This window comes from Callionymus lyra, chromosome 3 (genome assembly GCF_982586985.1).
Source record: "Callionymus lyra chromosome 3, fCalLyr1.hap1.1, whole genome shotgun sequence".
Taxonomy (NCBI): Eukaryota; Metazoa; Chordata; class Actinopteri; order Syngnathiformes; family Callionymidae; genus Callionymus; species Callionymus lyra.
Genome location: NC_141820.1, coordinates 40,107,731 through 40,134,990, shown reverse-complemented (window position 1 = coordinate 40,134,990; position 27,260 = coordinate 40,107,731). Strand labels below are relative to the sequence as shown.

General features: G+C 38.3%; 2 protein-coding genes across 3 annotated transcripts; one reads left to right on the top strand and one right to left on the bottom strand.

Annotated features, from left to right (window-relative positions):
• sult4a1 (sulfotransferase family 4A, member 1) lies at positions 1 to 8,780 on the bottom strand. Of its 2 annotated transcripts, XM_087786031.1 has the most exons (8): positions 8,498 to 8,780; positions 3,884 to 4,014; positions 3,516 to 3,596; positions 3,066 to 3,192; positions 2,901 to 2,995; positions 2,326 to 2,464; positions 1,007 to 1,071; positions 474 to 559 (listed from the first exon to the last, which is right to left on the bottom strand). In XM_087786031.1, exons 1-7 carry the CDS (start codon positions 8,667 to 8,669, stop codon positions 1,040 to 1,042), a joined length of 777 nt encoding a protein of 258 aa, XP_087642157.1. In that variant the 5' UTR covers positions 8,670 to 8,780; the 3' UTR covers positions 474 to 559; positions 1,007 to 1,039. The 2 variants fall into 2 exon arrangements, with proteins under 2 accessions (XP_087642156.1, XP_087642157.1); XM_087786030.1 differs by lacking the exon at positions 1,007 to 1,071 and having other exon boundaries at positions 1 to 559.
• Positions 8,781 to 12,332: 3,552 nt separating this feature from the next.
• pnpla3 (patatin-like phospholipase domain containing 3) lies at positions 12,333 to 26,762 on the top strand. Its single transcript, XM_087787976.1, has 9 exons — positions 12,333 to 12,574; positions 13,355 to 13,587; positions 13,657 to 13,722; positions 17,500 to 17,709; positions 20,786 to 20,846; positions 22,698 to 22,874; positions 23,207 to 23,339; positions 24,020 to 24,127; positions 26,027 to 26,762. The coding sequence occupies exons 1-9, from the start codon at positions 12,388 to 12,390 to the stop codon at positions 26,289 to 26,291; spliced, it is 1,440 nt and encodes a 479-aa protein (XP_087644102.1). The 5' UTR covers positions 12,333 to 12,387; the 3' UTR covers positions 26,292 to 26,762.
• The last annotated feature ends 498 nt before the right edge of the window (positions 26,763 to 27,260 follow it).

Here is a 27,260-nt window from a genome sequence, read left to right as displayed (position 1 = left end):
TTGCTTGAATAACTTTACTAACAAACCAGCAGGCAAAATAAACATAATACAACACACGACGTCCGCACGAAAGTCTGGCATGTATAAAAATCTAAAAATGTTCACATGGCGTGGATGGGAAGCAAAAAAACTGAAGACTGTGATAGGCTGAACGGTGCGAGGATGAGCGCCCCCTAGCGTGACGTAGTGCCCACTGAAGAGACATTGACAGGTTTCTGTGTGACTACAGGGAGGCGCAGGAGGTTTCCGATGGCAGTTCGAGGTCAAACTTCTCACTATCACAAGGGGGTAGAATAGAGTGTTACATCTTTTTAGCGTCATCTATTGTCACAATGCCGTAGGGTCAGGTGACCAGAAGCGGTCAGCATGATTTGAGTGTGGAAAACAGAGAGGAGTCTTTTGGCAGGAAGTGTGCATTTGTTGTGTTATGGCAGAAGTATGTGTCCTCACAGGGAGAAATCAAAGGTCAGGTCAGACTTGCCCATCTTTTCTCTGTAAACTGTGTCAAACTTGTCATTCATGGACACAGTGAAGACATCCTTCCAAAGACCCACACGACCTGCAGGAGGATAGGAAGCACAAGTCACTCTCACATTGATGTGTACCATTATATGGTGTCCTTAAGTTTGGTTAATAGTTGTGTTTGAATTGTGAGAACATCTAAGGCGAATATGTTGGGATTAAAAAGGGCTTTGAACCAATTATCCCTTGGTAGATTCATTCTCAACAGTCATTCATTGTTTCCCTACACTGTCAGGTCAGAGCATTGTAGTTGGATTGTGAATCTGCAATAACCACATGTACTAATGCAACCTCTACATAGTAAATGTTTATTTAGCTAGCATTACTCTGCTAATTCCACTTTACTTGAGCTCAAGTTCAACAATAAATGTTGTTGTTTTTTCATCAAATGTTGCTTTTTGCTGTTAAGGAGTGATACCACTCACTAGTTAACTCAATGCTCTTAGCATAGCTCAAGTGTGTTACATTTTCTAATGTGACTCACCTGCAAGGGTGAACCACAAAAGACTGTAAAGGTTTACAGAAGAGCAGACATCAGATTTCCATGCACTAAAAGAAACAAAATGGGTAAAAACAACAAAAAAAACGAATGACATAAATATAAATAGTAGTGGTATTTTGTGAATAGCCACATGAGAGCGCTACATGACACGAAACACTGGGAATGACCTGCTCTATTTGTGGTTCTAGTTATTTAATAAAACTGTTTTCATAGACTTCCAATGTTGTATTATGAATTCAGGTACAATGCTAGCAGAATAAAATAGTTACCTAAGGTTTCTCCTGCAACTGGGAATATGCCTTGGGCCAGAACAAGGACACACTAAGAGGATCAGGACTGTGGCAAAATCAAGCATTGTCTGGAACTCTGGACCATGCTTCTGTAACTAGTTTGTCTGGAATTCTGGCAAATCATCCTGTATCTTTATCTGGAAACAATCAACAGTCACCTTCTATCAGCTGATTGGACCAGACCTTCCGGATGTCTGACTTACATTGTCTCAGGTCAATGACCTTGTTGCTCCAGATAATAAATAAATGAACCATGCTTACATGGAACATTTTTATCTTATCTAAATATGGCCATAACATTTATTGTATGTCACAACTCAGAGCTCAGCAGCTCATTGAGAAATAGTAACAAATGTCTGCAATTATGATTAGAGCTCTCATATATAATTAAATCTATTTTGGTAGATAAACACTGAGAAGAGAAATAAAGTGATAAAGCTGTAAATTCCTTTTTACATTTGAACTGTAGTTTTTTACTGTGCTTGTCATGTGACTATTAAGAATTTTTCCCCTTCATTTTCTTGAGGCTGCTGTGTTTGTCTCTATGTTGTCTTGGCCTTTTATAGCATGTATTTTAACGGTGTATTGACTGGACTGTATAAGCACTTACTGACTCTGGTCTGAGAAAGGCGCTTTACAAATAATAATTACTTATTCACTTACTTACTTACTTACTTACTTACTTACTTACTTACTTACTTACTAACAGACAGAAACGAAAATGGAATGCCTAAAAGCACTGTTTTTGTTTGCAGTAAACATTGTAAATGTCTAGATATCTGATCATAGATTTAACTCTTGTGAACTATATGATAATGTTATCTCTTTTTTTAAATGAATGTACGTTCTTAAAAGCCCAAATATGTTTTCTCATTTCTCATACAGACAGTTGGGTCTATTCATTATATCATTATAGTGGCAGATGAAAGGATTAAAGCCAAACAAAACAGAAGAAAAACATTGACAATGAGATGTCCCAAAGCAGCAGTAATGAGGTTTGATCAGTCTCACCTCTGCACATGGACATGGCCTCTGAGGAGCAGCACTGTTCGATGAGCTGGTTGCAGCTCTCCACCATGCTATCATGCTGAGCTTTGTCGCACAAGACACCCAGAAACCGGGACAACTGCTCGACCAATGTCCCCAAATCCTAATGAAGACAGGCGAGATGAGACAATAATGGCAAGCAGTTACGGAGCGAACTCAATGACTTCTTGAATCAGATTTACTTTCCAGATCAGTAGTGGATGAGTTTTGTTATATATGAAACTCTACATGCACTTTGTTTCTCTGTGAGCTTCCATGTAAACTGATAAGTTAGTTAATCAGATGAAGTAAAAAGGGTGAGACATCCCATTAACATCCAGCTATTTTCTGATCAACAGAGCCTTGTGATATTCAAAAAATGCTTTGAGCTCATCTGATTCTAAAACCTAGGTTAAGGAGAAGGATCTCTCTACCTTCCGATCTTACCTACACAAGTCTATCAGGAGCTATAGTTCACCAAGAGCTGTGGTCAAAACAGCAAGTTATAAAACGTCAAAATAACAATGAACAGATGACGCAGAGAAGATCCTCGTATTTACTTTGTACATGTCTTCGTATTTCAAAAACAGGATGTTAGAGTCCATACGATGTTCCCAGAATTCTTGCACGTGATCAAACCAGGATCCATAACCCACTGGAGATGAGAGGAGACAGGTTAGGAGTCAGGTATGTTGTGGTAGTCTTCTTCAAATAACTAGACCTACACTTTTCATTCATGAAGCGTCGACAAAACTCCTGGAAGGTTCCCCGGTAGCTCATGGTCCTGAGAGAGCGGTGGAACTGGTAGTAAGACACCACAAGGTCCTTTGGATTGCGAGCCATGTAAATCACCTTCAAGAGAAATGCTTGTTTTACTTGTTGACAGACATGGAAATCATTTAGATTGGACTTGATCTTTAGGTTTTGGCAAGGACAGAGGAGTACAAAAGCACCTCAGCTCTTTGGCGTGGTTGAGGAATATTAAAATGGAGATGGATGCACACATATGGTACAGCTTTTCTCTACAAAAGTCTTTAAATTACAAGGTAGCAAAACATGTATACCCTGAAGACTGAGATTGAAGATCTTTAGGAAAGAATCACTGACTCACGGAGGCATTTTGTAATAAATTGCCATTTAACAGCCAAAACTTGCACATTGTCTATGATGCTAACCTTTGCCTCTCCGTTGTGCAGAGCTGTGGGGAGGAAGCGGTATGGTAGATGGCTCTTGATTAGACGAGGAGAGGTCAGCTCCTGTGGAGAAGACCAGAACACAGAGGTTTTCTTATCTGCATGCTTTGAAGCAGCCAGGAGTGTTTTAAGTTATCTGCAGTAAAATTAGATTTTTAGATTGGGCTAGTTCCTGGACACGACTGATGTTGCTGAAACTGTGAAAATCTTATTACGATACTACAAAATAGAGTTTATTTGTCATGTCTTAAAACCATAATGAAGCACAACAAATGGTTCAAAGAAAAAAATGATTTTATTTGTTTGCCAGCCTGTGTACAAGTTCAACATTTCAATTCTCCAATATTCACCTGAATGATATCCAGGCCTGGCTGAGGATATTCCAAGACAGGAAGTTGTTCATCTATGTTCATAAGACCGATCTCATCTGGGTCTGCACCTTGACTCACCAGGTACACGACTTCTTGAAGCAAACTGGTTCCTGCAAAAATAGTAATCATGTCAAATAGTAATATCAAGTCTATCCGTCTATCTTCTAGCCCTCCTAAAGATTAGGTCACAGGGGAAGCAGTTGCAGCAAAGAGACTTCCCTCTCCTTAGAAACCTCTTCCAGATCTTCTGTGTGAACCCTGAGACAATGAAGTCATCCTTTAATCAGCCTTAATGATTGAGCTCCTCTTTCCTCTAAATGGGAGTCCAGAAAGAGAAAAGTAATTTTTGCCGCTTGTTCTTTTTGTCACAAAGTTGATTACCATCGATGAAAGAAGGAAAATAGATGGACTAGTAAATTGTGACCTTCGTTTTTTGACTCAGTTGTTTTTTAGCACAACAGACAATACAGATCAAGTAATTTAATAATAAAAAAACAACTTTTCAGTCAATCCACATGTCTAAAGTAAGGAGAGAGCTCCATTATGGAAGAAAGTCGGCCTCTTCTGCAGTAGAAATTTCAAAACAAATCTATTTCCAGTGAAGGGCTCCATTGTACAATATAACCCTCAGGTCAACATCAGAATAGAGGAAAGATGGAAACATTTTCAAGGAAGTCAAATGCAGCTGCTCTGCTAAAGCAGAATTTAAGAAAGTCAAGACATGAACAAGAGTAGTTTCCTCATGGCCAATTGCTTCACAACCTATTCACCTATTGTGGTCTGAGTTTATTCTCCTTCATCAAATGTATATTTAAACATCAGTTTTACTGTTAAATAAACTATGTAACTTATCTTGTCTTAATCACTGGCATCTTTGTAGATCAGTCATACATCACATACACACATGTGACATATCTATGTTATACCTATGTTTGTTTGTACTTGAATTTGAGGGACAGACAGATCAACCGTCTAAAGTCATTTGATAATTAAAAGTCATGTATAAAATGCAAAAGAAGAACTGGTTGAGTTTGTTGAATTAGTTGAATACAGAGGCGGATGAAACAGTTGTGCAGAGATGATTTTAACTCTCATAAATACTGTTGCTGATGTCACTGTATACACGTGTTGTTACCTCCATGAATAAAAGTCACGTTTCCCGAATCAATTTCTGCTACCCGATTCTGGTGGCATACACATATCAAACATGATTATAAACTGTTAACAAGTCAGCATGTTCATTCAATGAAGAACTTTGTCCCAAGAGCCATAACAATTCATGTATTCCTCTTTTCTCATTGGGTGGGAGCTATAGAGTTATAACCAATGAGCAGCCAACTCATGTCCTGACATGTGTCTTTTATTTCTGCATTAGAGGAAACAGCAAAATATTGAAGTAGCAAGTTCACATGACCTTTGTGTAATCAATTGCTGTGAAACCCTTGCAGCTTGTCCATGAAGCAAGGACGTGTTAAACCTCCAGTCAATATTATATTGTTCCTATCACATTTTTCTGACCTTTAAGTGCAAATAGCTTTATCTGCTTGTGGCGCAGCAAGACCGTGATTTTGTTTTTAAAGGTGGGACCTTATCAACATGTTCTCTATGACATTAACATGAATGTCAAGTCCCAATAATGCAGCAACATTTTAGATCTAATCAGTGTGCTGCTGAGTAATTGCCAGAGATAGGTATAGCATATCTGTGTTCTGTTGCCTCAGACAGATCTGATAAAACTCCTAGTTAGTCTTCACAGCATTATCTTCTGAACATAGGGTCACATAGGAATGATTATAGCATGATAGCAACAATCTGTTTTATTCAACTCAATGTTGATTTGAATGTTAGCTACCAAAAGCTGCAAAATAATACTTAAATGTGACTCAGAATTAAGGTGCAAATGATTCTGTAACGTAATTATTCTGATCTTTTTTGTGTTGTTGGTGCCATACAGCAGACTAAAAAGTAAACATGTTTTACTCGACATTATTGATGGAAAAAAGGGTTCCTGGTTCATCGAAACTACTGATGGTTCCACACACCAGACCAGAGGAGAGAGATCCTTTCAGGCTGTTGCTCCTAAGCTTTGGAACGATCTTCCTCTCTCTTTGCGCTTGATGGAGTCTACTGACTCCTTCAAGAAGCATCTTAAGACCTTTTTATTTGTTCAGGCATTCCTAATCTTCTGGGACTCCTGTGTATGTACATTTTTAGGTATTTTTAAATGTGCATTGCTTGAATTCACCAGAACCTTCTCCATTCTTACAGCCAGAAGCCATGGCTGACAAGTGAAGTCTACAGGCTCTTGAGAGCTCGGAACGCAGCCTTCAAAGTAAAAATCTGAAGAACTTCTTCGCTCGCTTTGAGGCAAACAACAGCACCCAGGCCTAGAAGACAACGTCAGCTCCTGAGGACCAGGTACTCACGCTATCCCCAGAGAGTGTGAGCACCTCAGATGCACAAACCCACGGAAAGCCCAGGGTCCTGATAACAATCCTGGTCGTGTCCTGAGAGACTGTGCCGAGGAGCTCACAGATGTTGTCACCGATATATTCAACTCCTCACTGAGACAAGCTGTTGTCCCCACATGCCTCAAAGACACCACCATCATCCCAGTCCCAATGAAGTCCCCCCCCTCCAGCTACAATGACTACCGTCCGACCGCACTCACTCCCATCCTCACGAGTGCTTCAAGCTGCTTTTCCTGATCAACTCTGCTGACCCATGACTGCACTCCATCATCCAGCTCCAACCAGTTCATCAAGTTTGCTGATGATACAACTGTGGTGGGTCTCATCAACAACAGCGATGTTTCCACGTGGTGCAAAGACAACAATCTCCACCTGAACGTGGAGAAGACTAAGGAGGTCATTGTGGACTTCAGGAGAGTGCACACCCAGCATCCACCACTAACCATCGACGGAGCTGCAGTGGAGAGGGTGAGCAGCACCAAGTTCCTGGGTGTGCATATATCTGAAGATCTGTCCTGTAGAAACAATACAGCATCACTGGCCTAAAAGGCAACATGCGCCTGTATTTCCTCCGCAGAATGAGGAGAGCAAGAGCCCCACCACCCATGATGCTCACCTTCTACAGAGGCACCATTGAGAGCCTCCTGTAGCACAGCCTCTTCAGCCTGCTGCCATCAAGGTGGAGACTGCACATTCTTCAGGCCAGAACCAGCAGGTTAAAGGAGCTTCTCAGCTTCTTCCACCAGGCTGTCAGGAGACTCAACTCCCTCTCTGCCCTAACATCACTCTCACCTCCGCTTGCACTAGCTGTGCATTAACTTTGTTTTTTGTTGATATTCTGTTTATTAGTTAATTATTTAGGTATTGTTGATTATTTATTTCATTTGTTGATTATTTAATTATTATCATTATTATTATTTGTAATGTCTTATTTAATGTCCTTTCAACGGTCTTCTTCATGTTTTGCATCGTGTGTCTGAGAGGACTTCTATTTTATCTATGCTGTATGTCTTGATACATGTGTATTTGACAATAAAATAACTTGAACTTTTGATGAATTCAATGGAAAATCCCTGTTTTATTACCCTCGGAGGGTATATTTCAATCTTAATTTCATACTTTACACTTAACACATCCAATCTGTTTTGATAATCATCAGGGGCTTTCCATAGCAGTGGGAAATGTGACCGCACTTGATTCAAACTGAAAAATAATTGAGTAATGAAGCATATGTTGATCAAGTTCTCCAATTACTTCTCACTGGACATATTCAAAGGAATCTTGTTAATCTTTAGATTTTAATTCTTGAATAACTGTAGCACAAGGCTTTACTACGTTTCACTATCATTGCTCCTCATAACAAAATGTTTTGTTTTTTTGTCTGATTGCAACATGAACTTGTATCTGCTTTCTGACCACCAATAAAATTCACTTCATGTGGATCAGTTTTAAGATTTCCAAATTATTAGTTTACATTAATATTGACTGACATACTTCTCATATGTCACGATATTGAGTGAAGGGAGGATATATTTGGTTTAAATTTTATTTAGACGCCACTAAAATATACTTTTGAGTGAGACATAAAGTCTGAAATAAATAACCCCCATGGCTAGAGTTTAACATATGCAGTCAGTTATTCAATTTTCTGCCGTTTCTATATTCAGTTGAAATATTAGTCATCTAATGTTTGATAAATGATTGCCTTTTTATAAATATAAGAAGATTGTTCTCTTTTGAAATGTAGACAAGGTGTTAATGAGTGTGTTTAGAACACCAATATTTTAATGCGGTCCTGTGGTTGGTGCTTTATTGACTTGCTCATTGATTATTACTAATCGACACAAGACAAACGTTTGCGATCAGTTAAGGCTTGCTGGTGCAATCTGCATCATCACACCCATCGTGCGCGCTCCTGGACCGGCGCACGCTTGCAGCAGCGTTGCGCAACGTCACTGAGAAGCTAAATGTAAACACGCATCTCCATCATCAATGTTCCTGATCATCAATGATCCTCGTGTCATGGTACTTGAGATTTCTGTATGCATTCAAAAATGTTCCTTAATGTTGGCGCCTGTATTTGACACGAACCGATGACACTCGCGTTTACTGATGCGTTTACCTGACTTTGGATAGGTGACGATCCAAATGTCGCTACTTCTCAGAGAGAAGTTTGCGATGTCCTCCATCTTCCCTCTGCAGAAAGGTGGCAGCCGGACTCCATCACACTCGAAGTATTTGCTCTCAAACTCGATCGGCGTGCTCGGCGTGTCTGCCTCGCTCTCGGCCATCATGGAGACAACGAGCCGCCAGTGTAAATGAAGGATGCCGGGCTCCCAAAAATGCAAAGACGTAAGTAAGTGCTGGTGCTAGAGAATGGAGGCGACGACAACTGTGAGATGCTGGCAAAGGAGCTGACCAATCACGTAGGAGAGAGGTGATGTAATGCGCGCCCCCGATTTACAGCATCAGGACCACAAGCATTGTGCGACTGCTTCCGGCTTAGAAAGCTAGTTATGCGAAATAAAACAGCACTTGTACACTTTAACCACATCAGGACTTATACTCTTAACACATTCTATATCTCAGAACCCGCTAAGCCTTAGACATCTTTTCTAAGCCCCCTTGACCGAAATTCGGCGGTTTATTATCGGTCTATATATTAAACCAAATCTAGACGATATAACGTTATCGATAAATATTGAATAAAAACAAATACAGAAAAAGCTGTGTAAATCATTGGCAAAAGTTGAATCGATATAATTGTAACAGTCATTTATCAATTTAAAGTGTAGTTTAGATTTAGATATAGCTGACTTAAAGCTATTCTAGGTGATTTAAAGTCGAGCGACGCCAATGGACTAAAGTGGTAGTTTGTAGCCCGACAGAGACCACATTTCCCATGAGCACTTGCTAAACATCTAAAAAGTTGCCATGTCCCGGTTTGCAGCAGTTGGACACATTTTTTGTTTCCAGACTTCCATTGTCTGAATGAAGGATGGATACCGATGAGGTAATGAATCAGATTGTAGATAATGAAATATGATATACCATGACGCCAACTGTATTATATAATAATAATAATAATAATATATTTTATTTATACTACACTTTACATTTGCACACAAATCTCAAAGTGCTACACAGTAGAAACAAGATTAAGAAATGTAAAAACCCAACAGTACAAGGCTACATAGTGTGTTTACCTTAACAATAACTATACCGTATATTGTGGCAGGATGCAGGAACAAGACATGAGTCGAGTTAAGTGTTTCTTGACAGGTTGCTGGATAAGACATGTCACACACAGCACAAACATTTATAACATTTAGTGGGTGACTACTCATCACCACACCCCCATGTACCCGCTACGCAGCAACCCCGAAACACCCAGAGGGAAACTTAAGGACCCCAGTAAAAATGTTAAATTCTTCAATTTGCTTTCTTTCTTTTTTTTTTACCTTTTTATTATTATTAATCATTATTATTTCTTAGGATTTATCAACCTGCCGAACCTGCTATAACTCTCCTCGTCCATACTCACGGGGTGGGTATCCGCAGGAGAAACACGGTCCAAAACAGGCTCTGCTCCTGGATATAAACCAGGATGCTTGGAAGGGGGGAGTCCACGACGGGGAACCCGAGCCGGCACAACTTCTTCCCCTGCCACAAAAACAGGCTGGTTTAAGTCGGTCTAAAGACACCCGTTCTCTATGACCCGCCATGTCCAGCACGAAACATTTCAAACCCGTCTTGAGCACCCAAAATGGTTCATCATAAGGGGGCTGAAGGGGCGACCGGTGAGCATCATGGCAAATGAAAACAAAAAGAGCTGTGGCAGACTCAGCAGGCACGAATGTCTTCGGAAAGCAATGATGTACTGGCACAGGAGCGAGGCCGTCTGCAGTCTGAGTGCGTGCGACAGGAAAACAAATGGCTGCGGGACTTCGGGCAAAAACTCTCCAGGTACATGGAGTGGTTGACCATACACCAACTCAGCCGAAGAGACGTCTAGATCCTCCTTGGGAGCTGAGCATAACCCGAACATCAGGCAAGCGATCTACCCAGTTAGCATCTGAGAGTGGGGCAAGTAACGAGGCCTGAAGCGATGGAAACACTTACACATGCCATTAGCCTGAGCGAAGTATGCCGTGGTATGATAAAGCTGCACACATACTTTTTGGGCACGAAAAGTTGTTTCCGCTTGCGGCTTAGCCTGTGATCGGCTGCTCCTCTATTCGGCTCCTGCTATTGAGTGATAAAAAATATATATGCTGATGTTTTGCTCATTTCACTATGGATATGCCTCAAGCCTTACGGATCTATGATCTTGACTCTCTGTTTAGCATCAGAAAGTCGATGGAGGACTTTGGGACATGGGACAGTTATGATGGAGCGTTACTTCTTCCGTTTCTTATCGACACGGATTCTCCGAAATATCGCCTGCTCTGTCGGATACAAGGTGAGTTCCACAAGAAATCGATGAAGAAAGGTCTCATTCTGGTGTACAAGTCGAGAGTAGACGTGTCTTGGCTGCAGTTCGCCTGGACTCAACTCATAACATTTTCACCATCATCTGATCTCATTTGTTACCGTTCTATCCTTCCTGGACCCAAAACTTACTGCTCTTCTCACATTCTCTAGTTTTCACCTTCCATCTACTTCTACAATAACAAAATAATCAGTAAATCCAAATCAACAACTGTCAAGTAGACTCCCTTCTACCGCTGGCGACTATTAGGCCAATCAGTGGTGCTGCATAAAGTGTCTGCTAAAGCTCTATACCATTTTTATTCACTTCTCATTGTCTTATTCTTGAATTGCCAAGGGACAAAACTTCTAAGTAAAACAATTGTCATAGAAAAAAATAGGGTCAACCATCAAAAGAAACGCCAGCTATGACATAAAAAAAATACCGTCCACAGATTCATTACAAGGACAAAAAAATTGGAGGATAAAAAGGATATTGACTGATCTTATCTATTCAAATAAGTTTCAAACATATTTTTTTCAAGAATTATTTTGTAGATGTAATTAAGGAACCATTACAATATGTTTCTAAAATATTGCGTACAAATAGTAATTGTAAAGATTTAGAAAAAAATTAGAAAAAGCAATGAGTGGTATGATATGGAGGTCCTTCATAAGTAAGTAAGTAAGTAATTTTTATTTATATAGCGTTTTTCCAGACCAGGGTCACAAAGTGCTTAAACAATCAAAACAAAATTCAAAAAAGTATATACTTTAATGGTCAAGATAAAACTGATAACACAACAGGAATTCCAGAAAATCAAGGAAAAGCCTGAACAAATTGAAACGTCTTAAGATGTTTCTTAAAAGAGTCAGTAAGTAACAAAGAGATTGCCCATCTAAGGTGTAATACAGGAATTATTACAAAATGTTTATGAAATGTTTAACCGTCCATCAGTCCATTTTCTACTGCTACTCCCCTTATAGGGGGTAGTGGGGGGCAAGAGCATATCCCAGATTCTTCGGGCGAGAGGCAGGGGACACCCTGGACAGGACACCATTCTGTCGCAGGGCAGAAAAAGAAGAAAAAGCATCTCAGCGCCTTTTTAATTGTGCAGGCTTTTCTTAAATGTGTTTTGGCTGCTTTGTTTGTCGCTATGTCGTCTTGGCCTTTTAAAGAATGTATTTTAACTATGTATGTTTTTTGATTGTTAAAGCGCTTCGTGACACTGGTCCTAGAAAGGCGATTTAACAGTAATTACTTACTTACTTACGAAGACATACAACAATTTGTCATTGGCGGAAATGTAACCAATCACCTTGCGATGCATTTAATGTCCCTCGTAAATTTCAGCTTTTGATAAAAGACACTATATTAAATGGTGAGCGAGAGTGAGACGGTTCCTGAATGCATCATGGGAGTGGCTATGCCTCAATATAGACAATGTTTTTCAGAGCGACTGAGTGACACACAGTCAACAATCCTTTCCGGCATACTGTCAGCGTCTAGCTCAGTGGTTCCTCACCGCTTCGTGCCCCGCCATGTTCGACCTTAATGGCGGTTGGAACCTGTCCTTCGCTGGATGCGGGTTCTTGGGTATTTACCATATTGGAGTCGCCAGCTGTTTGTTGGAGCAGGCGCCGTATCTCATCAAGGAGGCGAGCCGGCTGTACGGAGCCTCAGCCGGGGCTCTGACAGCCTCCATGCTAGCGAGCCAGGCATCCTTAAGTAAGAACTCTGACGACCTGAAACTGTCCATGTCTCGTTCAATCGCCATCTGGCTCCACAATAATAATAACAATAATAATACATACAAGTAGAAACGTTTGTTCTCATATATCGTGTGTTTGACGTGTTTATACATTTGATTATTAAACAACTATATACAAATGATGGAATTAGGTTTTGAAAGCAAACAAATCAAGATTAACTTAAATATACACTTTCAAAAAGAAAAGAAGGAAAGAAACAATGTTGAAAATCGTATTTTAAAAATATTGTTATTACTATTAATTATAAAATATAATACAATCTAATTGAAAATGAACATCCCAGGATAATGTTATTTGTTTGATTACTATCAGACAGCTTAAAAACAAATTGGACCATGAATGTCATTAAATTGATAACATTAGATAAAATAAATGTTGCATGAACAGAATTCTATTGTTTTTATCACTTAAATGTAAATAATTAAACAGGTTTATTTGAATATCTATTAACTCTGCTCATGATATGTAACTCAAATATGGAGGTATTCTTAAAAAATGCTTAGACTATAACAAATAAGTGCTTATGTGTAATGTAGTGTGCCTGGTGTGTGGAAAGACTGTCATTGAAAACACGTGAGCTCAGAGGAACCACTGTGTCCCCTGATTATGGGCCTGACTGACCTCAATGTGGGATTTGGTTACTGCTGGTCACTGACGCTTCACTGTAACATGAGAATAGATAGAAGTGTCAATGTTTGGTTTCATAAACTGTGCTGATCATCTTTTTTCTCTCCAGCTAAATGCTGTGAAGATGTGATTGAAGTTGCTAAAGAGGCTCGAAAGAGGAACCTGGGGCCTCTTCACCCCACCTTTAACCTGGTTAAGGTGCTGAAGACCGGGCTGAATCGGGACCTGCCTTCAGATGCACATGTTCTAGCCTCAAAGAGACTGTCTGTCTCACTGACCAGAGTGGCAGATGGCAAGAATGTACTGATGTCAGAGTTCAGCTCCAGAGAGGAACTCATTCAGGTTCTGTGCTTTCCGATGTCTCTGTCATGTTTCTGACTTCTTTGTACTAATACTTGACCCTGTTTACAGGCACTGGTCTGCAGCTGTTTTATCCCCATCTACTGTGGGCTGATCCCTCCATCTTTCAGAGGAGTGGTAAGAGATTTCTATCACTCTTTTGTTCAAAAGTGAGTCAACTGGACTGCATAGAGTTCTAGGAAGATGTTCCACATCTCATCCAAGTCGCTTCATCAGTCCCAAATGTGCTGGTGTTATTATTACTGTTATTATTTCGTCATAATGCCTATTTATGTTTTTAGTGTTGTATGGATCTATAAAAAGATGCTGTGTTTACATTTCTGGATTAAAATGAGCATGAACGGGATCTGACAAACCTTGATAATAACACATGTATATGGATTCCGTCAAGGATAATCACTTTTGATTATTTAATTTATCGTACAGTATCTGAAGTGCTGACTGTATCAGTCACTGCTGTCTCTGACTCATTGAGCTGTGGAGGACTATAATATCTCACTCTGATATAGGCAATATGGTTCCCTGTTGTGTCTGTTAACCTTTCCTTGTCCTAGAGGTAAAACAAATCATAACCTATGGCCAGGGTTGGTCGTCTTGTGTAATTATTAGGTTCAGATCACGCAAATGTCAGACAGTGACATGCAAGGTATGGCATTCTGTCGTGTGTCGTCAGGTTAAGTAGTAAAAAAAAAACTTTATTTGGAAAGTCATATGACAAAGTTCATATTCCACTGCCCTCCAGATAAGGAGGATGAAAATGAAACTATGATGTTATAAAACGTCACTATAATAGTCAGTTTCTTCAACTCAACAATCAACCCATCTGACACTTTTATTTACTTATGGTATTAATGTAACAGAGTCAATATAATGATGGATTTTTGTTTTTAGAAATGGTCTAAATATCAATAGGTACATAGTTTACATAGATTAATGTTATACATGGATTTTTAACTAGTGTTTTTGCTATGTTTTTATTTTGTAATTAAATATTTGAAAATGGAATATAATTGCACAAATAGTTTTATTTATTGTTGTTTGACTTGAAACAAAGTAAGGAAATTATATTTGAATTTGCAACAAAGGTGGTACATTTTCATTATATTATGTGGTAACTGAAGATGAAATGTACTCAATAGATATAATATTGTTGAATTTCAGTTAAACTGCAAATTAATTGGATAACATAATCTTTAATCTTGATTTTTCTTTCAAATTTATAAAAACTTGACTCAAATAGGTCATAAAGTTCACATAAGTGTATATACATTATATATTAAATCAATTTATGAACTGTAAAATATGGTGCTATATATACTTTTCTTTTATATACCCTAAGTTTAATAAGCAAAATGTTGTTTATGTGTCTGCTGCTATAAGGGATGTGTTTTCATTTAGTTGTGAAAACCATAAGCTCTAAAACATCATTTAAAATATCACATAATTTTTGGTATGATTTGTTTTCTGCTAATAAATTGCTACAGTATTCTTTCTTGCATTCATTTAGAATACTGTTTAGTTTGTTTCTGAACCTTTTGTATCTAATTTCTGACTGGATCGTCCTAGATTTCATGAACTGTCTGTACAGAGTATTTTTTTTCCTTCAGGTATTTATCAATGTTTTTGTCAACCATTGTTTCACCTCCTTTTCCAGATTTGTGTGCCTTTTTTCACAGGACAGTGTATGACATACACCTTATGTCATACACTGTCCTGTGTTTTAACAGTTTGCAAAAAAGAATCATATGCATCATTCACATCTGTTTCATGGTAAATATTGTTCCAGTTCTGCCTAAGTAGTTCATTATTCAGTGTATTCAACCCTCCCTCAGTCCTGACCCTAATGTATGTGTATGTGGAGACCTCTTGCTATGTCATTAATATTATTAAAAATATTATCAATTAAAGTAGCACTCTGTACTGTGATCCTACTTGAGCGTGTGATGATAGGTTGTAAGCCCATTGTAAAGCCCTATTGATAAACGCATCGATTCTCGTGTTAACGATTGAGCAGGTCAGTATTTACATTGCCACAGATAAAAACTCTCTTTTGCTTACTTCAGAGAATATTTCACCCATATATTCATTAAAATCTTCTATTTTTGAGTCAGGTGCTCCGTAAACACAGCTTGGAACTATATTTTTACCTTTCGTCAAACAAATTTCTAACGTTACACATTCTAATAAGTTATCAACAGCTTTTTACATGCTTTGTAAAGTCTTATCTTGTCCCTTTGTCTTCTTTAATCCATGTTTTCGAAACCGCAATTACAGTGAAGGATCTTTTCAAGTGATTTAGGTAATCCTTGATGTGGCCGAAGTTGGTGTATAGACGCCTGCTATTAAAGATAGTTTCCCATTCATGTCAATGCTGGCGTTGAATTATTCTTCAGGGTAGTAGTGGTATTTCTGAGACTTGTTATAATAAAAGTGATTATCTGGGTCAATTGCTACATTCGGGTCAGATAAGGTATGTTTCACATGTTGATTTATAATAAGTTCCACACTATTCAGCTCAGCAATCCTTTCAGATAGACCCATCAAATTCTAAAAACATTGTACTTTGCTGTGCTGTAGTTATGGACTGTTCGTACGCCCTACCTTAGTCATTGTATTTGTCCAAATCTACCTCATTCCTGATCTGGATTATTTTGACTTCTTCTGCTGATGCTCCATTCGTTTTGATGTAGATCCTTGCCTCCCTTCTTCAGTTGGCGAGCTTTCCTGACGATGTCTGCGTTTTTCTTGATCAGGTCCTCATTGATATAAACATCAGAACCCTTGCATTTTGGCAGACCTGTATTTTCTGTTGATGAACCACATGATACCATGATACCAGACTCTCTGTTTCTGGGTAAGAGGGAGAGAGAGATTTCCCAGGATCCATAGTTCATCTTTTGTTCATCTACTCACTCTGCACAGTATGTTCTTTTTACTGGTGAACTCAGTGATAAGAAAATAAATCTACAGCTTGTAGCTGTACAAATACTGTATAGACACACATTTTTTTAATGTAAATAAGTCAAACTTTAGATTAATATCAATTCCCAGAAGTCTTTTTAATCTTTTCATCAGTTAATGAGGTTTTAGTACTAGTTAATCTGAAAATGAACATTGTTTTATATGTACCTTTTTCTTATTTTATATGACCAAATATTCATATTTGGCTTACAGATGTCATCTCCTTAAGAAACTAGGCATTAGTATTTTCTTATTTTGATAATTACATAATTGTGATGTGTATATACTGTATATACACTTTTAATTTAGTTAAAGGTCAGTCAGTCTAGTCATTGCTCTATGTTTGACATGCATGTTTCGATCATGATTATTTGATTGATTTTCTTCCTCCAGAGTAAATTAAATCTAGCTTTGAACCTGGGACTTCTGAAGGGCAGCATCACCATTCACCAGTAGATAATCCCACTAATAATATAACTTTCAAATCCAACTTTGGATAGAGACAGAGTTTTTAGTACTGGTGTTATAAAGACAAGTAACAAATCCCATCCAATAGTTTTTAGTTTAAAATTCTGCCTATTTCAGGGGCTTAAAGTTGATTTTTAGATTTGAGTGAAGCTCTGTTGGTTTGAAACATACATCTTAAAAGAAACAAAAGCACAGTGTGACACAAAGTGAATGACTTAAGTGATGACTTAAGATCCTGGTGATGTATGACAGTGAACATCTTAACACCTAAACTGAAACTGCTCAGAATAATATTTATCTAACTCTGCTTACTGACATTTCAATGCACTAGTTTACTTTTACCAGTTTTGTAATAAGGCATTATGTGTGTCTAGCTGACAATATTGGCTGTTTTTGGATAATAGTGGCAAGCTGGGGTTTTAAATACCTGGAACACAACTATATTTATGTTTTTTCTGCTTCTAGCGATATGTTGATGGAGGAATCAGCGACAACCTCCCACAATCGGAGCTCAAGAACACCATCACCATCTCGCCCTTCTCTGGAGAGAGCGACATCTGTCCACGTGACAACTCCACCAGCTTCCATGAGCTGAGATTCACGAACACCAGCATCCAGATGAGCCTGGGCAACATGTACCGTCTCAGCAGGGCTCTGTTCCCTCCAGAACCCAAGGTAGAAAGGCTTCCTGATCCCCAAACAGAAGATAAAATGACCTTATTTTTCCTTTCTTTTGTACTCTTTGTGACTTTACATTTATCTGCCTATACCTGACCTATGTATATCTATCTATAAAGAAACAGTCGAAAACTAGTGGTCTTAACTTCGACAATATAAATTTCATGACAGTTTGTTATGTCCCTTGTTCAGTTATAAAGTGCAAACATATTTTAATTAAAATATGGTATACATCGTACAGAAAAAAACATATATAAAAACAGGATTTGACGATTTTCAAAACGACACAAACTTGGGGCCTGTCCCATTAGTCTAGATTACAAACAGAATGTGAATGCTTTAATGCCAATATAGTTCTTCAGTGTGAAGAGTTCTACAAATATACGGAATAATCACTGTTGAATTCAAACTAAAAAGAAAGCAAAAAAACAAAGAAAACACAGCTAGGTCGGCAGGAGGTCGGCATACCAGGGCCCTCTATGGGCCAGCTGCCACTGCTCAGACTGTAGCTAAACATATCTGAAGCTAGACTAGAGACATTCTGTTCGAAATAAAGAACTTGTAGGTAAATTATTGTATGGTATACTGTTGCAACTGATAAGGGGCATATTAAATGTTTTATATAATGTTTATACACGTGTGTGTGTATATATATATTTGGTGTAAGGTGGATTTTCAATCTTAACCAGAGACACCAGCGAGCGGATGGTGAGCTTAATGTCTATTGAGGACAAGAGATAGGATTGGTTTTTCAAATCCACTGACCCAGTTCTACAGTCATGTGGATTTTGTCCATTCATTCGTTCTATTTGACTGCTCTGCCAAAGAATCTGTTTAGTAAATTACTCAACTATGAAAGCGTTTTGAATCCGAATGTGTACATTCATATTTAACACAGTATTTAAAACTATATATTCTAAATTATAGATAATAGTCAACTAAAGAATCTTTTTTTTTTACTTAGAAGGTCAAATGATCTGAGTCCTTGGGCTGAAATAGCTCCGTTTGATAAACCTAAACATATTTTGTAAAACCTTTTTGTTCTGACTGTTTTTAAAGAATTAGAATATCTACAGTAATCTTCAGGCAGAGATGGAAAAATTGAGGAAAGTGACCCGCAGCAGATGCTTTTTAAAGGGATACGAGGATTATTAAAAGACATAAGAGTATCAGCATAATCTTCATAGTCTGTAGTTGATTAAAAACAAACTCCCACAGTTACCCATACTGAGTATACAAATTGAGCTTCAACCTTTCCATTTCGTTCTTGCTCCTCACGTGTAAGCCTGTTTTGAACTCCTTGTTACGTAACACCCTAAGCAGAAATATGGGTCCCTCCTCCACATTCCTGTAAAGGACTTAATTCACCGGCTCAGTGGAAAGAAGATGAGCCATGTGAAGGAGGCAGAACACAAACTAGCTCTGTTGAGTACAAACAATACTGGTTGTAAATTATGACCACTGAAGCCACAGTTGATGACTCAATAAATGTAGTGTAAGTAAGTAAGTAATATTTGTAGAGCGCTTTTCTAGACCAGGGTCACAATCAAAAAAATACGCCCATAAAATATATGCTTAAAAAGTTAAGACACCACTGAGACAAACACAGGGGTCTCAGAAAATCAAGGAAAAGCCTGCACAAATGAAAGTGTCTTCAGATGTTTCATGAAGCCGCTCAGTGACAGCAGGGGTTCCACACAAAGGGGGAGGGATTTTATCTTTGATAAATTGATTGTTGTCAATGAAAAATCTCAACAATGCATTGCTGCCGGCTTCACAGAAGACAGCGAGATTTGAGGAGCAGGAGACACGCAGGAGGTTCAATTTAACAGGTGCCAACTGATCCAGTATTTCAAGACAATGATTCGTAAAACTAAATCAAATTGTCCACGTTAAGGCAATCATTGAAGGAAAGAGGGCCAAACATAGCAGAAAAACTTTCTGCCGTATCGGCTGAGATGAAACGCCTCTGAGACCTAACTTCTAAGGGCTTAGGTTCAGGGATGAAGTCCAGGTTAAACAAGACAAGAGAATGATCACTCATGTGGACATCATGTACAGACACTTTATGTCATAATGGTGACATAATCACTCATTGTAGACTGATAAGGAACTTGTGGTCGTTGTTTGCAATATAGATTTACTGATAGGCAATGTATGTGATAACACATGTAACTTTGCAGCTAAAGGTAGACAAAACTGAAACTCTGGTTATTGCTCCTGATGATAAGGTTCCAGGGTTGAGTCAGTACTTGGGTGACTAAGGTCAGTCTGTCAAACTGAGCCTGAGAAACTTGGGTGTTGTATTTGACAAAGACATGTCTCTAGTTCAACACTGCAGAAAACTGACCAGAAACTGCTTCCTTCAACTGAGAAAAATCTCTCAATTTAGGAAAATCTTCTTGAAACAGTTGGTTTTCATGTGTTAACAGTAAGGAGCTGTCTCACCTGCAGACAGGCTCTGCTTAAATCTCTTCACTGGCTTCCAGTTTCTTTCAGAATCTTTTCAACCTGGTTCATGGTCAAGCTCCTCCTCACATCACTGATCTGATCCAGCCTTACACCCCATCTGGGGCTCTTAGGTCTGTGGATCAGAATCTACTGATAGTTCCTTGCACACGGTTCAGGACCAGAGGAGAGAAATCATTCCAGGATGTTGCTCCTAAGCTTTGGAACGATCTTCCTCTCTCTTCACTTGATGGAGTCTACTGACTCCTTCAAGAAACAGCTTAAGACTATTTCATTCATTCAGGCTCTTCCTTGATTTTCTAAGGCTTCTGTGTTTGTCTCAGTGTTGTCTTGACCTTTTTAGCATATATTTTATGGAGTATTGTTTTGATTGTTTAAGTGCTTTGTGACCCTGGTCTGGAAAACCGTTCTACAAATATAAATGACTTACTTACTTACTTTAGTTGGCACGTTTAATGAACTCACTGTAATTTAATTTTTAGTATTATATTGATTTTTAGAGCTTCTCGTTATGGCTTTTCAATAGTGCTGTGTTGTTTTAATTATTTTTATAAAAAAAAAAAAAAAATTCTTACTATTGTCTTGTTTCAACACTTTTCTTCAGGTTTTGGCAGAGATGTGTCAGAGCGGCTATCAGGATGCGCTTCGCTTCCTTCAAGATAACAGTAAGCAATTTACAGTCCCATTAAGGGTCTAAATTAAATTTAAATTTTCAAGTTCAATTTTATTGAAAGTGTCAAATCATATCGAAGTTTTCTCAATACACCTCACAGTTTATATTACACAATTTAACTGTTATCTCCGGCTCAAGGTGACACGGTGGCCGAAAACAAAAGGATACCTCAAACACATTTGTTTTTAGCCACCTGTTCACCTTGGGCAAGAAGAAACACAGGGGACACCTCAAACACATTTGTTTTTGGGCCTCATTGACCCACAGACCGTACAAGGGATAAAAGAAGGGAAAAACAGGTCCCAGACAATTACAACGAAACAATGGCCTAGGAAAAACTTCCTTTTAACAGGCAGACATCATTAGCAGAACCAGATCTTGTGAATGATCTTCTGTTGTGACCAACTAAATTGATAGTGAGAGAGCTGGTCTAAGACTAAGAGCTGGTCTGGGCCGTCTAGACCCTCCAGTCAGTCCTAACTATAAGCTGTATCAAAAGTAAAGATTTAAGTTTATTCCTAAACATAGAGAGGGTGTCGTCCCACTCGGACTGAGGCTGGCAGACGCTTCCATAACAGAGAGACTTGAAAGACTGAAGGCCCTGGCTCCTAATCTATATTTAGAGATTTGTGGTATAACTGATAGATTTGAGATAAAGATCGTAACATCCTAGAAAGCTGATATGTTCAGATAAGATGCTATTTATGATGGTGCCATCCAATGTTAAGCTTTATAGGTTAGAGTAAGGTTAAAGAGGACAGTACAGATAAAAAGTGATCGCGACTCTTGGTCTTAGTCAGGACAAGAGCTTCAGAGTTCTGAAAGAGCTGAAGAGTTCTGAGAGACTTTTTTGATCATCCTGAAATGAGTTACAGTAGTCCAGCCTAGAGTTAACACAAGCATGAGCTTTTCAGCAGCTTCCAAGGAAGAAAATTACTGTTTTTTTTGGGATGTTGCAAAGATGAAAATCGGCAGTCTGTGGTATTTGTTTTATGTGTGAGTTAAATGTCCTGTTAAAAGCTACTTTATTGATTCTTGACACTGGTGCTGGCCGCATAAGCAGGTGCATTATTAATAAAAATAAATAAATGTCTTGTTTGTATAAATGTTGACTATATATATATATATATATATATATATATATATATATATATTATATTATATTATATTATATTAATAATATATAATTATCTGTCCGTCTGCCTGTCTGTCTAATTTAACAAACTTCAGAACAATCAATGATGAAACAAAAATCCATTTAACAAGTTAAGTTTAGTCATAACACAATTAAACGCTTTAATAACTTTAAAAATCTTCTTGATCACAGATCAAAAGTTTTTTTATTTCATTTAATAACTTAAATTTAATATATATTTAACCTTTGAAAAAACATTTTATTTTAATTCAAAGTTATTTTATGGCTTATATTTTAATCATGATTTTGATCTTTTCCAAAAAATAAAAACCAATGACATGGCAGATATGAGTAAAAAAGAAAGGATACACCAGGTTCCAGCAACTTTTCAAGCTAATGTTTAGACTCATTTTAAAATGTTCTCATTATTGTTAAAAGAGTTAAACACTGACAGATACTGTATATTGAATGTTGCTCCAGGTTGTTTGAGACTGTTAATGCACCTAATTGTTTATTTTTAATGTAAGTTTACATTTTTGTTAATATTTTGAGAAGTATTTGAGTATTTGCTCATTTATTTTCTGTAAAAGCAAATTTACTTTTATTATGGAGCTATTCACACAGCTGACTAGTGATGACTTTTCCAGAATGTTTTTCCTTAGTCTTGTTTAGCCAAAATGTGTCTTATTCATGTGTGTTCCGTGTCAGACCTGCTGATGACAGGAAGTCCGTCGGCCGACCTAGCGTTGTCCAAAACCACACCTCATTGCTGCAGCAAGCACACAGAGACCACCAGAGAGTGGGTGCTACGGCGGCTACGACTGCTACGCAAGCAGCACTGGTGGCTGGATGAAGAAATTGCTTTGCCAACGCCCATTAAGAAAGGTAGAGTGTATCTCTGCTTGTGTGTAGTTGTACTGTATATGTGTATCAGTGTTTTTATGTTTGTATGTTAGTGTCCGTGTATGTTACAATCCACGCGTATGTATATCTGTGTTTTTTTCTCCATCAATGTCTGTGTGTAACTTTTGTTAATCTGTTTTAGCAGCAATGTCTATGTTCTATGTCTACAGCATTGCTCCTGCTTTTCCGTTAGAGTGACTCTGTCTATGTTTTCTCATTCGCTCATTTGCTTCTCCACATACCGTACATGTTCCTCTTAGTTATGCTTCTTCTCTGTTTTTCAACTTCTTCTGTCTATGTTTTCTTTCTGCCAGTGTTTTGCGAGGCGTGCCAGGATAAATCTGGACTGTATGACAAGCTCACTGACATACTGCCGATGAGAGTCGCCTCCTACATGCTGCTGCCGTACACCCTTCCTGTTCAATCAGCCTACTCTGCAGCACAGAGGTGAGGTGTTTTTACTCACTTTTATTGATCATTAACTCACAGTGAAGCGTCATTTGCAGTAGAAGGAGCATATATGTTGAGAAGTTAGTATAATGCTGCATTTAATCATTAATAATATTTACACACTGTGAGTTAAATTTGACTAAAGGTCAGATTTAGCTCTGTAGAGGTGTTTGAGGAGAGGAAAGTCTGAGCCTTGTCCAAGCTGCTGCCGCCTTATGCTGACTTTGGCAAAAGTGGCTGGATGGATACTTTTGTCAGAAAGGTTTGGATATTTTTCTCAGTGTTATATAAGTTAGAAACAATATTGACAATGATTAAACCTCCTGAGCTTCTAGCAGATTAAACAGATTAGCAGATTGATGATATTATTGCAGTTTTATCTGCAGTTATGTGTGGAGGAATGTGACTCAAATGTGACACCAAATGTGACTGACATATGTGTCTTGTTTGCCGTCTCTATAACTCAGTTCAGAAAAGCAATCAATGGTTATGCCCCAATCCATCCCCAATATTATCCAGCTGAACCTTAACTAGCAGATCTACATGCTCAAGTGGGACGATCTTATCTCTGCCTTGAGATTTAAAATAACCAATCCTAAAATGTCTTCTTTTTTAGCTTAAAAATGGACCGGGTTTGTTTAAAGGAGAGTGTAATAATTATCTGAATTGTGACCTAGATTTGTGGAGTGGATTCCAGAGGTGCCAGAGGATGTGCGATGGCTGTTCGGAGTGGCTGGCAGTGTTTACCAAAAAGCCTTAAAGGGCTCGCCGACCACTTCAGTCAGGTGAAGCAGATTCACATTTTTTAAACGTATTTTTACAATTAGTCACAGTGAGAAAGAATTTAGAAATCTTTAATTCTGAATATTCAAGATGTTGCTTCTTTCTTTCTTAAACAGCTGATTTTATATGAGAAATGCATGTTTTTCTGTTGCTAAGGTTGACAAACAATTATTTTGTGCATTCTTGAATTTACTTAAACACTCTCCTCTCCTACCTGGAGTCAGTACAGCATTAACACAATTACAGTTTTCACAAGAGCACAAGTGCGATTATTACTTAAAACAACTTGGTGTATGGGTGGAGTCTCCTTGGATCAAAAATAATGTCTTTGATTATAAAAGACGCCATAATAACTAAACCTTTGTTTTGTTTGTTATGATTCAATGACCATTCAATGATTATCTATTCATTTAAATAAAATGAACATTGTTTGTAGAACAAATTATGTGGCTACAGTAGCAGACTTGCCCTCGCTTCGCTTGTTTGTTTTTTCCCGGACATTTCTTCAAAGATTGTTCACTGCTACCGTAATGCTCTGTCGTTACATACACTCCAAATTTAGCGTCTGATGGCTTGCTTTGATTCTGAAGATTCGGATAGTTGTACTCCAGAACAAAACCGTCAAAGTTTACTTCAATCTTGAATTGTATATTGAACAAACCAGTCTAGTTTATCTAATTCATAACAAGGTTTATAGTTTGTACTAACAGACCTGGTGATTGATGCTGCTGGCTGTTTAGAGTCAATGTAGATTAAAACCATGCCATCTTGTGGATGGATGTGAATCGCAAGGAGATTTACAAATCTCAGTTTTTGCAGATTTTGCTCTACGATTGTCTCAGAATAAAAAAGACTTGTAAGTGGCTAATCTGTGTATTTGCAACACTTTTAAATGGATAATCTGTGTTAATGCTGATCCACATTTAAATATCATTTCACACAGAGTTTTACACATGTAATATTTTGTTTTGTAAATGAAAATGATATATTTACAAATACAAATGTTTTGTAAATACAAAAATACAAGTACAATACAAAATATAAATTTACACTTGTGGATATCAACACACACGTTCAACCATTGAATATTTGCAGATCACCCTCTGTACATGTACAAATGAATACGAGACAAAAATAGCTCCATAGCTGTGCAAGCGAGCTGAGACCTTCTATTGCCACCTACTGTCCCATTTAACTCATTGTTAACCAAAATATTTCAAATGTAAACATGTTGTTGAATTCATTTAGGAGGAAATGTCGTGAATTTTATTATATAAAATAAAATCACAATACATGAGTAAATGCTCTCATCAATCCACTCTGCAAACTCTGTGGCCAAAGAGGGACTCTGGAACACACACTGTCTGGATGTAAAGCAGCTTTAACCCAAGAGCGGTATAGGTGGCGCCATGATAAAGTCCTCCCCTCACTCGCTGATACCGTAGAGCGGGAAAGAGTCAGGGAGAGAACAGCAGGTACAGCCAGAGGGAGTGCAATCACCTTTCTTAGTGAAGGAGCCTTGAACAGCAAGAAGGATGTCCAACATCCTTCAATCTGCAAGCTCCTGGGAGATTAGGGTTGATGCGGGAAGGAGGCTGCAGTTCCCAGAGGGGGTCCAAACAAACCTCCGGCCTGTTATCGTGGGCCACTTACTTTGATATCAAGTTGGCTTCCTTTTATGTCAAGATCTCTGACACGTCGATCAAGTACTCATACACGTACTATCAATTTCTCATACAGAGTTTGATAATAGATGTGAGGGTTTGATAGTAGATGTGAGCAAGTTTGATAGAAGGTGTGAAAGAAAAACTGAATTTTGTCTCAAACAGACCCTCATTTTCAATCTTAATGATTACAACAAAAAAAATGTAGTGCTAATGTTGTTGTATGTGCCCATTCAGTGATCCCTGTCTGAGGAAGTGCCTGGGTGACACGCCGTTATCATCAGAAATCAACAAACCCCCAGAGAGGGAACACTTCCCTTCTCTCTCTGCCCTTGAGCTCCACCACAACTACTGGGACGTCCCTGAAACTACCTCCTTATCATCATCATCGTCAGCATTGTTGCACCTTCATCCTCCTTGCAGCTCCCCCTCCCCCCCGCAGCAGGTCAGCTTCTTCCTCGGCCTGCAGGATGAACCGCTCAGTGATGGCCAACAGGATTGAGGAGGGGGAGTCACATCTCGGCAGAACCAGCTGGCAGTCGGCCGACCCTGCACACTACATCCCCTGACATGTAGAAAAAGATGATTGGATCACAATGTCTCAGAATCATACCTTTTATTTGGGTCATTAATTTGCCCTTTTTGTTTTGTTTTTTTGACTTTCATGCTTGTCTGATATTCAGACACCATCAGTCTGATTTTACTTGTGTAATTAGATTATACCTCTCCAGTTCTACTGGCTGTTTCCTATACAGATACACTATGAGAACACCCAAATATCCCACGGCCTGAAAAGCACAGAACACAATGAATGTTGGTTTCCCATATTATTTATCTGTTCTTACTCCGAGTGACACACTTTTTAAGTGATTTTCCGTCTCTGACCTGGGGATTGAAACCACTGTTTACATGTTTTTCCTGATAAAATTATGAACGTACAGTTGAATAAATCTGTAATGATAACAAAAAAAAAGTTCAGAGATGTACTCGTTTGTTTGTCTGAAAAATTATTTCTGTTGTATTTATTAATTTGACTGCGATTTTGAGAAGTTATGACATGACAGATGTAGAGGCAGTTTTATTTATAAGGTTAGTGTTATTACGAATCTTAAAATACATTTTCAAATCTAGCAGTAAGTCATTTTGAAGTATTCATCGGAAATAATTTGTTACCGGTTTGTTTGTTTCTGGTTTATACAACATCAATGTTGGAGCTACTGTTTCGCCAAACGTTCGAATTGAGTCGTAATTAGTAATGTGAGAGGAACCAGATTCAAAAAATTCTATCATCCATTGGTAAAGTCAAAAGTTGTATTTTTAAATCGCTCTGCTAAACAAAATAAACCTAAACAAACAAAGGCAGAGACCGTTTCGCGGATTTGACGTAAGGACACTTGCGTAGTGAGTTTCGTGAATTCGAGCCTGTGACGTCTGGCCACAGGTGCCTATAATTAGCGTTGCGCTTATTTCT